Raw genomic sequence first — 18,306 nt, 5'->3', positions numbered from 1 at the left:
TGTCTCTGCATTTCGTCCTGAGGTGACATGTACCCAGTCAATATGGGGATAATTGAAATCCCCCACTATTATTGAGTTTTTTATTTTGATAGCCTCCATAATCTCCCTTAGCGTTTCATCGTCACTATCACTGTCCTGGTCAGGTGGTCAATAATAGATCCCTACTGTTATATTCTTATTAGAGCATGGACTTACTATCCATAGAGATTCTATGGAACATGTGGATTCATTTAAGATTTTTATTTCATTTGATTCTACATTTTCTTTCACATATAGTGCCCCCCCACCCCCGCACGACCTGTTCTGTCCTTCCGATATATTTTGTACCCCAGAATGATTGTGTCCCATTGATTGTCCTCACTCCACCAGGTTTCTGTGATGCCTATTTTATCAATATCCTCCTTTAATACGAGGGACTCTAGTTCAGCCATCTTATTATTTAGACTTCTAGCATTTGTGTACGAGCACTTTAAAAACTTGTCACTGTTTATTTCTCTGCCCTTTTCTGATGTGTCAGATTCTTTATGTGAGTGTTTCTCGTCTGATCTGGCCCATACTTTGTCCTATTTCATCCCCTCCTCCTGACTAAAACCTAGAGAATCTCTATCAATAGACTCTCCTCTAAGAGAAGTCTCTGTCCGATCGACGTGCTCCTCTGCAGCAATCGGCTTTCCCCCATCTCTTAGTTTAAAAACTGCTCTGCAACCTTTTTAATGTTAAGTGCCAGCAATCTGGATCCACTTTGGTTTAGGTGGAGCCCATCCTTCCTGTATAGGATCCCCCTATCCCCAAAGTTTCCCCAGTTCCTAATAAATTGAAACCCTTCCTCTCTACACCATCGTCTCATCCACACATTGAGACTGAAGCTCTGCCTGCCTAAGTGGCCCTGCGCGTGGAACTGGTAGCATTTCTGAGAATGCCACCATAGAGGTCCTGGATTTCAGTCTCTTTCCTAGCAGCCTAAATTTGCCTCCAGGACATCTCTCCTACCCTTCCCTATGTCACTGGTACCTACATGTACCACGACCACCAGCTCCTCCCCAGCACTACACATAAGTCTATCTAGATGCTTCGAGAGATCCGCAACCTTCGCACCAGGCAGGCAAGTCACCATACGGTTCTCCCGGTCATCACAAACCCAGCTATCTATGTTTCTAATGATCGAATTTCCCATTAGTAACACCTGCCTTTTCCTAATGACTGGAGTTCCCTCTCCCGGAGAGGTAACCTCAGTGCGAGAGGATACCCCAACATCATCTGGAAGGAGGTCCCAACTATGGGAAGGTTTCCCTCTGTTCCCGTTGACTGCTCTCCTTTTCTGGGCCTTTCATCCTCCTTAACAGTGCAGGGGCTGTCTGACCGGAGGTGGGACAAATCTACAGTGTCCTGGAAAGCCTCATCAACTTACCTCTCTGCCTTCCTTAGCTCCTCCAGTTCCACCACCCTGGCCTCCAAAACCTGTACATGGTCTCTGAGGGCCAGGAGCTCCTTGCACCGAATGCACACGTACGCCACGTGTCCACAGGGCAAGTAATCATATATGCTACACTGAGTGCAATAAACAGGATAGCCCCCACTCTGCTGCTGGGCTTCTGCCTGCATTTTCTCCTGCAGTTACCTAGGTTAATGATAGGGTTTTTGTTTAAATCAAGAAGTTTTGATTATAGTTTAGTGTAAAGGTTTTAAAGAATGGCAAGTCTACCTTGCTCCCTTCCCACTCCCCTTCCAAACTCCCTCTCGAAACTCCCTGTTAGCGGCCCCTGGTCTCTTGCTCACTGCTTTATAAAGCCCTGGCATCCATTCATAGCCCCACCCCTAACTAAGGCTCAGCCAACGAACAGAGCCTTCTAGATTTCAAACCTTGTTTAGAAGCTCACAGCTTCCAACTGCCGGCCACAGCACACGGTCCTTCAAATAAACAAACAGACAGACAAACAAGCTCAGCACCTAACCCCCAAACACAAACACACACTACAGACAGCCACTTACCCCAACGGTCCCGTATTTACTCCTCCTTCACCTGGAGAACTCCCTCTCGAAACTCCCTGTTAGCGGCTCCCCTGTTGGCAGGAAGGTGCTGCAGGTAGTGGTCCAGACATAACCTGGCTATTTGAGCAGTTCAGAAAGAGTGTCTTTCCTATTTCTTATGTTCACTTTTCACTTCTCCTGTTCACAGCTTGCTATTTCCCATGTGTATCATAATTGTGAGAGATGCTAGGCTGAAGAATGGAAAATTTCTTATACAATAATTTCCTTTCTGCTAGCAGCAGCACCTCTAAGGTGCCACAAGTACTCCTCGTTCTTTTTGTTGATACAGACTAACACGGCTACTACTCTGAAACCTGGAAATTATTCGGAATCACAAGCGTATATCATTTCCTGTCTTGTAGGTGGTAAATAGTTCCAATATTTGGCATTGACCAAACTCCATTTGCTCAAAGTTTTCTCACTGCAATATATATGAAACTTACAGTTGTAATAAGATCTTTCACTTTTTTACAGAATGAAAAATTAATGATGGAGCATCAAGAAAAAGTCAACAGACTTCAAAGGCGACTAACACAGGCAGAACAGAGGGCAGCTACAGCATCTCAACAGGTACAAAACTGTAATCAGAAAGCAACCTTATTACAGCTGCATAACAAGAGGTCTTTGAATGTTACAAGAAAAAATGTTGTTTTGGAATCTCCCTAGGGTAGAGGTAATTGATTGTTTGTTTGTTTGTTTGTTATATGTAGTAAAGTAGCTGATACAAACAACTATACAGTTCTAACTTGGCAAAATGTGTCATTTCAGAATATTTAACTACACTCCAAGCTTCTGACCGTTATGAATGAGTGAAATACTTCATTTGGGCACATCACTGAAAATCCAGTGCTTTCATGTAATATGTTTGTGGAAATAAATTAGATGTAAACTCTGTTTATGTGGTTGTTGGCATATTAATGAAAGCATGTGAGTTTTTAGTAATCCTTTGCAACAAAGGAAGGAGCCCACTTATTAAGTCTGTGCAAAACTGAATCAATGTCAGAATGAGGGAATAATCTATGAAGTTTAAATACCTATCACCACTGATTACACAGAACAGCTGATCCAGCTCCCTTACAAATTGACCAGTAAGGCTGTATTCATTAGAAATGATGGCTTCATAGTAATAAAATGCAGATGTTGTGCTAGCTCCCACAGACTGGCACCTGTAGAATCTCATTCTGATTCAGAAGACAAATATGTCTTCGTTTCATAACTATAGAACTCTGTCTAGGCTTTTTTTAGGCAGTTGAAGCCAGTTTAAGACGGACACAGTTGTGGGTCAGGAATTTCTAGGTCCCAACTAGTTGACAGATGTCTCATACTGGAAAAAGAGACAAGTTGGAATGTCAAAGGAGGGGAAATTTTTAATCGTGTTCTGTGTCTACTCAGTTCTATAATATACCCTCTTACTTTTAGGTTACAATTTTCAGTCTCCCTCCACAAAAGTAAATAACTTAAAAAAGAAGCGTATGTTGCCGTGTGGGGAGGAGAGTGATTCTCCCTCACACAGTTCATAATTTTGGGAAGAAGACATCAGACAGCCACATTGGGTCAAACCAGTGGTCCGTGTAGCCCAGTATCCTTTCTCTGACAGTGACTATTGCCAGATGCCTCACAGTGAATGTACAGAACAGGGCAATTATTGAATAATCCATCCCATCATCCAGTCCCAGCTTCTGTCAGTTGGAGGTTAAGGGTCACCCAGGGCATGAGGTAGTGTCCCTGACCGTCTTGACTAATAGCCATTGATGGACCTATCCTCCATGAACTTATCTAATTCTTTTTTAAACCCAATTATACTTTTAGCCTTTAGAACATCCCATGGCAACAAGTTCAACATGTTGACTGTGTGTTGTGTGAAGAAAGTTTCCTTTTTTTGTTTCAAACCTACTGCCTGTTAATTTCATTGGGTGACCCCCCCCCCAGTTCTTGTGTTATGTGAAGGGATAAATAACACTTCCTTATTTACTTTCTCCGTACCGATCATGATTTTTTAGACCTCTGTCATATCCTCCCCCCTTAGTCATCTGTTTTCCAAGATGTAGTCTGTCATTTTAATTTCTCCTCGAATGGAAGCTGTTCCATACCCCTAATCATTTTTTTTTTCTTTTGCTCTTCTCCGAACTTTTCCCCATTCTAATTTATCTTTTTTGAGATGGGGCAACCACAACTGCATGCATGCAGTATTTAAGGTATAGGTGTACCATGGATTTATGTAGTGGCATAATACTTTCAGTCTTATTTATCCCTTTCCTAATGGTTCCTAACATTGTTAGCTTTATTGAGTGCTGCTGCACGTTGAGCAGATGTTTATAGAGAACTATCCACAATGGCTCCAAGATCTTGGTCTTGAGTGGTAACAGCTAGTTAGACCCTATCATTTTGTATGTATAGTTGGGATTATGTTTTCCAGTATGCATTACTTCTCATTTATCAGCATTGGATTTCATCTGCCATTTGTTGCCAAGTTACCCAGTTTTGTGAGATCTCTTTGTAACTCTTCACAGTAAGCTTCACACTTAACTATCTTGAGTACTTTTGTATCATCTGCAAATTTTGCCACCTCACTCTTCACTCCCTTTTTCTGCTCATTTATGAATACGTTGAACAATACAGGTCCCAGTAAAAATCTTTGCAGGACCCTGTTATTTACTTCTCTCCATTGTGAAAACTGACCACTTTCTTTCGTGTCTTTTAGCCATTTACTGATCGATGAGAGGACCTTCCCTCTTATCCTATAACTGCGTACTTTGCTTAAGATCTTTTGACGAGGGACCTTGTCAAAGGCTTTCTGAAAGTCCAAGTATACTAGAACAACAGGCTTACCCTTGTCCACATGTTTGTTGATCCCCTCAAAGAGTTGTGAGGCATGATTTCCTTGATTAGATAGGTGAGGCATGATTTCCTTTTACAAAAGGCTTGCTGACTCTTTTCCAATATGTTTATCTACATGTCTGATAATTTGTTGGGGTTTTTTTGCATAGTTTCAACCCATTTGCCTGTTACTGAGGTTAGGCTTAGTCACCTATAATTGCCAGGATCGCCTCTTGAACATTTTTTTAAAAGTCAGTGTTATTTTAGCTATTAGCTATCCTCCAGTCTTCTGGCAAAGAGGTTGATTTAAGTGATAGGTTACATACCATAGTAGTTTTGCAATTTCGTATTTGAGTTTCTTTAGAACTCTTGGCTGATTATCATCTGGTCATGGTGATTTCTTACTGTTTAATTTATTAGTTTGTTCCAAAACCACCTCTACTGACAGATATCTCAGTCTGGGTCGATGCCTCATATTTGTCACCTACACATGAACCATTCTTTTTAGATATCTCCCCTATATCCTCTGCAGTGAAGACCAATGTAAAGAATTCATTCAGTTTCTCCTCAACAGCCTTGTCTTCCTTGACTGCTTCTTTAGCACCTCAATTGTCCAGTGGCCCCACTGATTGCTTGGCAAGCTTCCTTCTTCTGATGTACTTTAAAAAATTTTTGGCCGTTAGTTTTTGTGTCTTTTCCCAGATGCTTTTCAAATTTTCTTTGCCTGCTTTATAACATTTATACACTTGACTTGCCAGAGTTTATGCTCCTTTCTATTTTCCTCACTAGAATTTGACTTCCAATTTTTAAAAGATGTCTTTTTGTCTCTAACTGCATCTTTTACCCTGCCATTTGGCCACAGTGGCTTCTTTTTTTTTTTTTTGGTCCTCTTACTGTTTTTTGTTTTTTTTTTTTTTTTTAATTTGGAGTATACATTTCGTTTGAGCCGCTATTATGGTGGTCTTAAATAGTCTCCATGCAGTTTTCAGGCATTTCATCCTTGTGACTGTTCCTTTTAATTTATGTTTAACTAGCATCCCCTTTTTTGTGTAATCCTGTTTTTGAAGTTAAATACTACTGTGGTGGGTTTTTTTGGCATTTTTCCCCCTACAAGGATGTTAACTTTAATTACATTATGGTCGCTATTACTGAGGTTTTAGCTATATTCGCTTCTTGGACTAGATTCTGTGCTCCACTTAGGACTAAATCAAGAATTGATTCTGCCCTTGTTGGTTCCAGGACAAGCTGTTCCAAGAAGCAGTCATGATACATTTTAGACAAATTACAAAGTCAGGAGGGCAGTTTTACAGCTTAAAAGAGTTTGATGTTGATCCAACACCAGAATGCCCTCCATACACACACATCCCTTCCAGTAATAACATTAACTACTTTAGACTCACAAGGCAAAAATTACCTAGCTGTAAACAGTTAGCAGGAAAATGATCCTGTACATGGAACAATTGTACCATCCCTTCCTCATTAGCATTGTGCTCCCAAATTGAACTGTTTACTACACTTCAGTAGTCTTGAATGTTACTCTCTCTAAGATTGGCTGGAGTGCAACCCTCTGGAGTGCATTACTACTTATTAGTGGGCAAGCAGTGGATGGAAAATAGATAGATTTGTTAGGTCCAAAGATATTAGGAGAACTGCAGTCTGTTAGACGGGGATAATAAGCAGAAATGAACAGCATGGAAAATACATAGTTTTGTTTGCTTCACCTTTGCAGTGAGTGTCAGGAAGAAAGAAAACTTGGAACTCAAATGACCCTACTGCAAATTATGTCCTGCATACAAATATTGCAAATGTTTAATCTGTCCTGTCTACTGTTTCAACATTAAAGATCCCACATACCTTTTCTTAAGAGTAGGAGTTTCCCTGTGTAACTGTGACCCAATTTCATCTGTCTACTGTTGTATAATTTGCTATGTGTCACTTGTTCCCTTAGCTGTTGCCACCTATCACAAAGGTTTGCATTTCAGTGATGCAGTATGTATATAAAGTATCATGTATAGCCATTTCAGGATGAAAGACACTATCTATAAAATGTAATAGTTCTATTAAATAGTCAGTGACTGGTTTTTACTTAATAGTCTAATACCCATAAAAGAGGGGTGCGACACTGAAAAATCACCACTAAAATGCAATCCTTTCGACAGACATTGCATTTTTTTAAAATAATTTGAATTCTACATTTCATGCATTTTATTTTAGTATAGCACAACCTCTATTACCCAATCCTCCGTCATTCAAAACTCTTTTGTATGTGAAATAGGGTCACAACCGTGGGCATATATTGAGAATTCTTTCAAGTATCCAAAATTTCAGTTATTTGTATTTATTCTGTCTCCTCCGTGACATTTTGTTTATTGAGATTTTCGTGGAATAGTGAAACTATTGACTGTTTGTTTTTACTTGCAGCTCAATGTGATTACTGTGCAGAGGAAAAAAGCTGCCTCCATGGTGGATCTAGAAAATATTTAAAAAATATGCTTTGTTCATTCACACCACTTAAGAATTGGAAAATCTGTCAGAGGAATACAGTATTGGAGCATTAAAGCCTATAGCACACAGCTAGACTTGTGTAATTTGCATAAACATTTTCCATTCTGTTTGCGCAAGGGGGAAAAAAGCTCACAGTAAATACAGGAATGAGAGTATGCAAAATAATATAATGATCTCTTATGTAAGATGAAGCCCACATTCATCAATGTAAAATTACAAGCGTACCGTGCATAGTGTGGGTTTTTTGATTTAATGGCAATCATGACAAAGTAGTATTAAAGCAATATATACCAATGTGCTGACAATTATAAACATCTTTACTCTGTATGTACAAATGATTTGTTTAATTACATTTTGTATGACATTTTCTTAATGTACAAGTGCAATGTAATAAATTATGTACTTTCTAAACAGATTGTGTGCATGGGAAGGAATGGGCTGCATCCTCTTTGGTGAATGAAACTGAGAAACTAGTTATGTCCTGAAAGTTTCAAATAGTGGGGATGTGTGGTAGTTTTGCACATGACTGCCTTGACTTTCAGTGTTTTGCAGTACAGTATTTGTGGGTTTTTTCAGTTTGTTTCCTCCGTGATACCTGTTGAAAATAGTAAAAGGTAGATACTAATCTGGTCTCTGGTACTCCAGGCTCTTCCCAGTTGTACTTCTTACTCTAATCACTACTTCACAGTTGAGCCTTACCTCTGTGATCAACTTCTTTCCCGGGTATGCACATGTATGGGAACCTGTGGCAACTGTTATTCCTAGCAGCAACACTGTACAACAGGCTAGGCAAAGTCATAAAGAAGAACATGTAGCAATTATGTACCCCCCTTGACTCTTTCAGATCAAAATATTCATTTTAATTCCACAGAATAAGGGTTCAAGGACTCTCTTGAGATTACATTTTTGCTTTGAGGATGGCAAATTCTATGCAATTATTCTAAAAAGGGCTTTTGAAGGAAAGTTAGTATATTAGACTCTTAACTGTTTTCTCTTTAAGCATATATAACATTTGAAAATTCATTTGACAGATCTTGAAAGTCCATCGTTGTCTGAAGTAAGTGATTTTAATTTCTTGTGTGTTTATTTGAAGGTTTTCACAATACTGTATATTTTCTCCTCCCTCTCAACATATTTACTATATAAAGGACAATGAAACTTAAATTTATTTGGACTGATAATTCATCCATGCTTACCTGAAAATTTCCTTTCTTTGAATAAGATGCATAGATTTTTACAGTGGGTCTTCAGCCTGCTTGCATCTTTGGGGCAGAACCAGACTGTCAGTCACTGGAGGTAGGGGTCTGTCCTGCCCACAAAGAGTCTGTCAGTTAAGACCACTTCCATAGCCAAGGATAATTCTCCTCCTTTAATAATCTAAGAAAAAAACTGTACTTAAGAAAGAATAACTCCTGCTGTCTCCTACTGCGGAGCATAGTTTTAATCAATCACTTCCTCAGTTTGATGTATCCCAGTGCCGAGCCCAATTTATAACAAGGGAGGGCTGGCTTTGTGAACCTATTACTCAAAGTTGGTTTTCAAGTATGCATGGATCCACTTTCCTGTTTCTTCTTATACCCTATTAGCCACCACATATCTCCAATTAATCTTTGTTCCCAAATAATAGGCAAGGCTTGCAGCATGCCATAAATATCACTAAAAACCTAGACACTAAGCCAAAAGAGAAAGTTCATTTGAAAACCTGTGGCCCCTCACTGAGAGCACCTCACTTGTTGTCTGTCTGTTTGCATTTAAACCAGGGAGCCTGAGCACCTCAGCTGATCCTCTCATACAGAGCTAGTTTTTACTAAATATGCAAATTTTACAGTATCTGCTCTTTTAATCTTTTAATGCTTCGGTCCTTGTCACGTCACAGTGCTGCAATTCATATATTGAATTCCTAAAAGCTCATCTTCATACAAGAGAAAAGCCACCTGTTTTCTCATATCACTCTGATTTTATTGCCACAATCAGCAATAGATGGGAGTATAATTGAAAGAAGGTCCTAAAATCAAAGGAATAATGTATTTAATCAGAAACAAGCATTCTCTGGTTTTAGTAAATTAAAGATGGCTTATTGAAATGTTTACAGTTTCCACAGATGATGACCAATAAATCCAAGCTAGAGAATGACTCAGCACTACTTGAGCCATTTCTCATCAATGCAGAGGCTGGTGTGGGTCAAGAAGGGGTGATTTCTAACGCTTAGACTACAGGCTGTACATCATGAATCAGAGAGGTGCAATTGCCCCTTCTGTGCACATTTTGCCTGAGGTTGTGTACTGGTGATGTATTGGAACTTGTAAAATAGCTTACATTTAGGGAATATGCAACTGAGGTATGAAGCTATAAAAGAACAGAGGCAACTAATACAAACCAAAAAGGTCTGGGTTGATACTACTGTTCAAACTGCAAGTATCCCCCACTTTCAGTTCAAAATGGTGTGTTGATTACAGCTCTTTTATTGTTGAGGGAAATTAACACATATATTGACATCATAATTATAGGATGTACTGCCTTATAAAGGTTGTTTGACAATTCCCTTTATAAGACCCTGTTTTCAGTTGCTTTATAACCCCGCTAAACTTTTTGGAAAGTTTCAGCCAAAACAATTCAGCCATTTCTGAAAACAAGGCTAGGGCTGGGTACATTTTGCTGATATTAAGATTGTCAGGATTTGTTGACTTTGAGAATGGCTCTAGCACCCCCATGCAGGAAGTTGAAATTTAGTAGAGGGTAGCCTTTGTGTGAGGCATGTGCCTTCTGCCTTGCCCTTTAAAAATCTGTCCAAATTTGACCAAGGCATAAGACTGAAAAAACCTCAATTCATACATGCTCAGTAGAGACTTGCTAAAACAGTTCAATTTTCTGAAGAGTCAATCTTCCCTGAGCATGATTTTCCCTGCAAATGCAATTTCTGGGTGCCCTGGGTTGTGGTGGGTCCAGGCACTGGAGTTGAGAGCAGGGAGCCTCTCTCTCCTATGTGCTCTAAATGTACAGAATGGACCTGCTCTAGCGATTAAATGGTTGTGTTCTAGAGGAGGCTGTTGAACAGTCAGAAGGTATATAGACTCCAACTTGTGGGGCTGTAAAATTGCAGCTAAACGTTCAGGCTTGGGCTGGAGCCCAGAGCTGTGGGACCCCGCAAATGTCTACACCACAGTTTTACTGCCCCACATCCTGAGCCCCAACTAACTGACTCAGGCCAGCCATAGCTGTTTAACTGCTATGTAGACACATCCTAATTGTGTGTCCCTTGTGTTCTGGCTGCCTGACTTAAGATCCTGAGGTCTGATTTCTTTTATTAGTGCTGAGCACTCTCAGCTGCTACTGAAGTCAATGGGAGCATCTTCTTTGAACATATAAAGTGCTGTATAATAACATTAAGTACTCTGAAAAATGAAGTCTTAACGTTGGGTACCCAAAATTAGTGGATACTTTTTACCTTAATTTCTCTCTGCCTTAGTTCTCCATTTATAAAATGGGGATAATACCTCCATCTCATAGGGATGGTGTGAAAATAATAAATTCATCATTGTATGTGAAACACAGATACTGTTAGTGATGAGCACCATAGCCCATGAGGAAATTAATAATTTGTCTTCAGAATAGGGTTTGAATAATGTGCAGTAAATAAGGCATGGGGCCATACATTGAACAATGAATAGAATAAAATATTGAATAGCTGCTCATAAAGTGAACACCATCCAGTCTGCGCACTGAATGAGGCAGAGGTTCTGGGGGAGAAAATAGTATGTAAGCCTGTAATTAAAGACTAATTCTTAATGCATTTACAGAAGGGGGCTGAATTAAGGTTGCACAGGCAACCTGCTCTAGGGATTAAAGAGTTGTGTTCTAGAGGAGGCTGTTGGCTGTAGAACTATCAGGTATATAGCGAACGGGGCAGCGCATTGCAGGAAGAGAAAGGATGGTTTTATGGTTGTGTTGAAAGGTGCCCTGGGGACCTAAAGTCCTATGCCTGCCTGTACCACAGAGTTCCCGTGTCATGCTGGGCAAATCACTTAAACCAGATTTTTCATAGATGGTTACAAAGGGTATGTCTACACTGCAATTAAACACCCCTGGCTGGCCTGTCACAGCTGGCTCAGACTTGTGGGGTTCTAAAATTGCACAGGCAACCTTAATTCTGGCATTTCTTAACCTTTGAATGCTTGACTTGCAACCTTAATGTGCTTTTAACATAATTTTGTATATAATAATAAAGGGCTAACGTCCCCTACTCTTTTTTCATGTCTTTTTGCGGACACTGAGCCAAATGAATATTTTGAAGTGCAGACCTAGTCTAATATAGCAGCCCTCATCTCCATTAGAGTGCAAACATGCGTTACTGTAACATTAAGAAAAGGAGTTCTTGTGGCACCTTAGAGACTAACCAATTTATTTGAGCATGAGCTTTCGTGAGCTACAGCTCACTTCAATCATCTGATGAAGTGAGCTGTAGCTCACGAAAGCTCATGCTCAAATAAATTGGTTAGTCTCTAAGGTGCCACAAGAACTCCTTTTCTTTTTGCGAGTACAGACTAACACGGCTGTTACTCTGAAACCTGTAACATTAAGGTGGCACTGTGAAACATTCTAGTTGGGGATGCAAAGTAAAGGTGAATGTGCAATTTTCTCTGTCCTATGAACATGTCTTAAAATACAGCCTTTAATTGTGTGACCACTTACTATTTCCCAAATAATGCAATAGAATAAAAGTGATTTTCCCTACAGCCTTGGTCCGTTTTGTGAATTTTTGATTCCTGTAACATTATCCAAATTGAAATCATTTTTTTTTACAATGCATGCACATAGGCAGGTAGAGTTAAGGTTGCACAATATTAAACATCCACTGTGACTGGCATTGCATAAGAGAATGATGAGGTTACACTCTATTAAGATTGAAACTTAATGTTGCCTTAATGTATTAGGAAATAAGGGTTTTCCTGCACATTCATCCTTGGAATTTTTTCATAAAGTGGTGCCTCACCTCCAGCTTGGAGATTATGTAGTTCCTTTTAAACGGCTGCACTTGTTTATCTGATATAGGCTGTTGTGGCATCATAAGGCCATGTCTTACCCTTGGATGGGTGGGCAGTTAACATTGCAATGAACAGCCTGTAACAAACCTGAAATGTGGAAGCCCATTTCAACACACAGTAAGTATGATGCTGTTGGGTTACATAAATGATTTGGTGAACTTGCCACTGTAGCAGTAAGAGATCACGGATATGTAACATTCCATATATAGAAACATTCAGAGGTACACTTGTAAAATGTAAAGAAATAGGCCTCTTTCTGTTTATAACAAAACTACATTTCTGCATTCTGTAGATTTTTGGCTATTTTAACCAAACTGCCAAACTTTTATGAAGATTTCTGTTTGCCTTTCACTTGTTCCATAAAGCAAACCTAAGATGATTTAAAATTCAAAGTGCAGTTTTGGACAGCAAGGATAGCAAAGTGACTTAGAAGAGAATCTGGTAAGTATTTTTTTTTTTAAGTTTATACTCCATTTTAGTGACTTACTGTAGGCCAGTGTGTGAGCCCTTTACTAACACTGCTGAACAAATAATCACAGGTAGATCCACTGATTTCAGAAAGATTACTTGTTTAAGAAATTGTTCACCAAAAATGAATAAAGGAGAGGTCATACTCTGACCTTAAACGATTAAAATAATGTTTTACTACTGTTGGCACTCCAGAGCCAATACAGGGAAGAAAGAGCTATATCTTGGTCTTGCGAGCACCTCAGGCACCTTCCAGTTTCAAAAACTTCAACTGCTAATGCTACGAGTAAGAGAGAAGATATGGCAAGCACTGAGTAAGTATTACAGTCATATCACTCTAGAAATATGTAATAGCATTTCATTACTGGTAAGCTATATATATATATATATAGATATGTATATGTGTGTGTGTGTGTGTGTGTGTATATATATATATATATATGTATATGACTGGGCACCAAACATGACAATTGTTGGTCCCAGTGGTCCCAATCCTGGAAACACAAATGTGCTTAAAGCACATGAGCTTACTGCAATGAGACAGCCTATATGCTTAAAGTTAAGCATATACATATATGCAGGATGTTTATTTTAACTTTGCTTAGATATCATGGCAATGAATACGGTATATAAACCTGAACAGAATGGACAGAAGTGGAGATTTTAAAATTGAACACTGCCAGTCTATTGCAAAATGTACAGCATTTATTCACATACAGACAAAAAGGCACAATTCTACTAAATATTTTAACAAAAAAATACAGCTGTCTTCAACTAGATCTTTATAAATACTTCAGAAAAGGGGGAAAATAAATACAGGTTTGGGCCAAGTAATATAAAATAGTCATCTCTACATATACTTTTTATCTCTGATTCTATCAGTTTCTCGTCATGCACCTTTTTTTTTTTTTTAATTTTAGCTGAATGGACACCAAAGCTAGGCACATAGTGAAAAATCTTCTGTACAAGATTTTACAAATGTAATGACAATTTTTTTCAAATTTTTAAAATAATAAAGATTTGCACACACGACACGAATAAACCCTTCATTTAGATTTGTGTGTGTTTATACCCTAACAAATGGCATTCCAGGCAACTTTACAAAAGTTCAACTAGCCTACATTTTGACATAATACACCAATCATAATCAAAGAGATTGCTTGGTCAATCTGCACAAGGAAAGGTAAAGCTTAAAAAAAATGAATGAATGGTTTCATACCAATAAAACACAAGGGGTGGGTTTGGGTTGTTACTGCTATACTTATGACTCCTCTGTTGCTGAGCGCTAAGCCTGGCATGAAACTAACTTTTACAGCTGGCCATACTGCAATTAGCTTGCCTTGTAGCTTTTTTTTGTAATTAGGGGTTTGGGAAAAGCGCTTTTTTATTTGGTTCAGCATAAAGTGGAACATTAGAAAGCTTATTAACCTAAATGTGTGGGGAGTAAAACATATAAGGCATTCTTTCTGCACAATGCTAGCATTCATAATAGTGCAAATGAATCAGGTACCTCTTTCAAACTGATGTGAGGTTAAATGTTTGCTTAGAATCAAATTTAATTTTTTTTTTCCTTCTATGGCTTGACAAACAATTCCCTATATCACAACCTCCTTACAGTAATAAACTTAGCCCTCATCTAGAAATTTTGCTGAATTTAAAAGTGAAATCAACTGTACTTCCCTCTTCTCCCATAGCCAATAAAAAAAATTTTAATCAAAGAGAACTTTAATATTTTAAGTCACATCAAGAGTGAATCTCTGTATGACTCAGATCCACCATTCCTCCTTTGTTATGTGCAACAACAAATTAATCTGACCAGCAAAGTCATGAGATGAATCTGGTTTCTCAGGAGCAGCAATGTTTAAACAAAGTATTGTTTCAATACAAACATTTCCCCTTCCCAAGATTATCCATTAAGTGTCAAAAGGTTACGTCTCAATTTAGTTTTAAACATTTGTTTGAAGTTTTTAATTTGATAACTTGCATAGCAAGATGGAATGTCAATAAGCCTATTTTGTCAACTGAATCCTCTGGAAGACTTAAAGTTAACAGCAAAGTTCTATTGTTTCTTTATTCTTTCCCTGCCCCAATAAGGAGGGGTTAAATGTTAAAATGTATTATGTAATTGAATACTGATAGTAGTGGGTGGGGGAAAAGAAAAAGGGATTCTTCCATCTGCCCATATTTCTAAACTCACTGCTGCTTAAACTTAATTTCAACAATTTCATGTCTGCCTTATGTTGATGCAGAATTCCAAAGACTTCAGGCTCTTATAACATCCATTGTTATGATACATATGCACTCTATTCAGTGCACAAACAAAATCTCTCTCTATGTACTGTTAATGTTATTGCTGATAGCTTACTCACAAGTTATTGCCATTTGTGGTTATTTAAAAAAGTTATGTAATCAGACTGTGAGCTCCCTCTCTCATCAATTCTAGTCCAGAATAGAATGAAATCACTTTATCTTGGTCTGAATGTAAAGAGCTAATCACAATTTATTGCCTTTCCTTTTAATTCTATTTAAAAATATATATTTTTTTTTTTTTTTTTTTTTTTTTAAGTAACGCTTTAGTGTCAGATGCTTGGATGTCCCAGTACATACCATTAGTGCATAAGTGGCTGGCGTTGGGAAATCCTGCTGACTAGTGCCTTCAAGTTAGTCATGCCCACTTGAATTGTCATCGTATTCCTGGAGGGCAGGTGACTGGATAATGGTAAAGCTGCTCTGTGGATTGTTCCATAGAATGCAGTAAGCCATAAATTTGTCCCTTTCTCAGAACTGGACAAACTATCTTCTAAATGTATTCCTTCCCCAGAATTGAAGAACTTAGGAGTATGGCTCTGTGCTCAGACTGGGTCTTTTCATGTTGTTACTGTTGTATCACTAGGCAGCTGCAGCTCAAACCTGTCCCCTTCATTTTTCTCCCATAATTGTGGTTAAAACTGACTACCTGTTGGATGTATTTACATGTAAACTCTCTGGAGTTACGGAAGATTTAGAGCTGCCATGTATACTGAACTCTAATACACCAAAAACATTTTGCAGACCTTAAAGACCTGCCACAGTCCAAGGAAAGTGAGCATTTGTAATGGGTTTAGAAATGCTGGATGGTTAACTAACCAGATTTGATATAGTATACACTAGTTAATTTAACAGCTTGTGCTTTTGGGGAGAGGAAAAAATTCTTGTCAGTGCTGTTTTGCTAAAGAGAGACAGATGCAACCTCCCCTTCCCCCCATGTGTTTAATGAATTCTTTTAGTGTTCCGCCAAAGATTCCATTTTAATAGTGATGTCGTCATGTTTCCTCAAGAAAGTTGCAAATAAAAAGATTCAAACTTCTCACAGAAACAGATTATAAGGACTCAGGGACAGGGGCCAAAATTGTAGTCTTAAGTGCACGTAAACATGTTTATACAGCTTGTTTATCTCTTTGTCAATCTGTAGCCATGTCTAAAACCCCATCCTCCCCTCCTCACACCAATAAATAATGCAGAGTGGGTATGTAGGCAGTGCCTCTATTGACCATGATGCTGAAGATGTCTTACTGTCCAGTCAGGAAGCGAGGATACTTCTCCTAATAATATCTGTCCTCCTGTTGATAGTGCTGTTTGGACTAAGCCTTTGCTGTCTGCATTTTTTCTCAGCCACCTCAGTTTCTGAGTCACTCATTTCAGCATCTGGAGCATACCCATCATTTTCCCTGTCTGTCTTTAGTTTGCTCTTTGCCCTGTCTTTAGGCAAAACTCTGCCCATGCCCAAGTATGGATAGTTAGAGTTCTGGTGGCAGGTCTCCTCCTGGATCTCTCCCTGGTGTTGTCTCTCCCCCTTCTTTGGAATTCGGAATCCGCCCCAGTTTTTCACTGGGCTTGTGGGTGTAGTAGGCACTTTAACTAAAGGCCGGTTACAGTTTATTTTGATGAGAGATCCATTGCATTTAGGCACTATATCCCTCCGTGTGCCAGGTGCTGACCTACCACCTGGATGGTTCACAGACCTTTTGTTTTCTGATTGCCTCTGAGACACTTCTGTGGATGTCAGTGGCTTGTGGCTGTGCTTGGAAGGCTTTTCCTTCAGTTCTGCCTTGATTACCTCATAAGGGGAATGATTGTCTCTTCTTTTCCTGTGGTCTGTCATAACTATCCCATTTCTCTGTTGTGCTGATACAATGCGTGCTTCTGCAAAGGCCTTTTCAAAATTTAAAAAGCTACCTGGAGTTGCAACACCTTCCCTTCGGCTGGGCTGCTTGAGCAGGGATTTGTTGTCACTCCCAGAGCTGTTCCTTACTCTGTCTCTCTTGTGTGATTTTTTCAGTGTGTGTGTCAGAGAAGTGCCCATTTGCTTCCTGAAGAAAGCAGAATGCCACTTCAAATCCTCTATCTTGGGAGCATCAGGACCCAAAGGTGGACTGTTGAACAATACCACGTTTTCTACTGAGGAGGAGGAAGGCACACCTAAAAGCAACACAGAGAAATTACTTCACAGTTCAGCCAAAGCAAATCACTTTCCCGATATAACAACTGCTGCTTTTTATCTCCTAAAATTCCTCTCTTAAATTTTTCTTTCCTGCCTCCAACTTGTTTTAATTATGCTGGCGCATGACCAGCATTTAATGGTTTTCATAATGTCCAACATCTGACAGTGATCAGCCTTCAGTAACTCTCCTACTTACTGTAGGTCTAATTATATTTAGATGCAATTTCCATAGTGCTATAGATACCATAGCTAACGTGTAGCTCAGATTTTAAGGCCAGAAGGGGCCATTGTGTTTGTCTAGTCTGTCTAGGCCCTAGGACTTCCCTGTATTACTGTTTCAAGTCCAATAGCTGTGTTTGCACTAGAACACATCTTCTAGACAAACATCCAATCTTGATTAAACTCTTTGGAAAAAAGCATCTTCACTTAAATAGACAAACTACCACCTATGTCATCATGCATGATTTGACCAGCTGATTGTGCAGCTGACTAATTATTAAATCCTTAATGATAATCTAGTTAACCTTTTCAATGTAGCATTTTCCTGCTGGAGAAGCAACTATTTTCAGTGAGCAGTAAATGGGTGGGAATGATTTTTTAACATCAGTTTGCTGCCGCATCAGAATTCATGCCTTTAAACCCACTGTCTCGCAGACTCATTCAGAAGGACTGTTAGTCAAAAACTGAACTGAGTATCGCTGAGTCACTTCTGGAGTAGTAGAAACGTGCCTTTCGTTTGACAGATCACAGCAACATGCTTGGTTTTAAACAGCATGTGCTGAAATGTAGACCTTTCCATTTCCAATTGATTTTAATAGGTTCACAATGCTTCCAGATGGGGTCCAAAAGATGAGTTCATCTTGATGGTGTTTTCAAAAGGGTTTAATCCGGGAAGGATAGAAAATGAAACATTTGACAGGCAAATGAACAGGGATGTGATTTTTCTCTTACTTATGCAACTTTTTT

General features: G+C 39.0%; 2 protein-coding genes across 7 annotated transcripts in view; one reads left to right on the top strand and one right to left on the bottom strand.

Annotated features, from left to right (window-relative positions):
• The window catches only part of SCLT1 (sodium channel and clathrin linker 1), a 128,823-nt gene extending 120,424 nt beyond the window's left edge, over positions 1–8,399 (top strand). The window contains exons 21-22 of the mRNA XM_077815226.1: positions 2,503–2,598; positions 7,267–8,399. Coding sequence (XP_077671352.1) covers positions 2,503–2,598; positions 7,267–7,329 — 159 coding nt within the window. The 3' untranslated portion in view covers positions 7,330–8,399. The remainder of the gene's footprint in view (positions 1–2,502; positions 2,599–7,266) is intronic.
• Positions 8,400–13,545: 5,146 nt separating this feature from the next.
• JADE1 (jade family PHD finger 1) overlaps positions 13,546–18,306 on the bottom strand; it is a 61,199-nt gene continuing 56,438 nt past the window's right edge. For all 6 annotated transcript variants that reach the window (XM_077815220.1, XM_077815219.1, XM_077815221.1 and 3 more), the window contains one exon: positions 13,546–17,318. In XM_077815220.1, the coding sequence (XP_077671346.1) occupies positions 16,420–17,318 (899 nt within the window). In that variant the 3' untranslated portion in view covers positions 13,546–16,419. The remainder of the gene's footprint in view (positions 17,319–18,306) is intronic.

Source organism: Eretmochelys imbricata, chromosome 4 (assembly GCF_965152235.1).
Source record: "Eretmochelys imbricata isolate rEreImb1 chromosome 4, rEreImb1.hap1, whole genome shotgun sequence".
Lineage (NCBI taxonomy): Eukaryota > Metazoa > Chordata > Testudines > Cheloniidae > Eretmochelys > Eretmochelys imbricata.
Note: the sequence above shows the minus strand (reverse complement) of the source record. Positions and strands in the feature narration are given on the sequence as shown.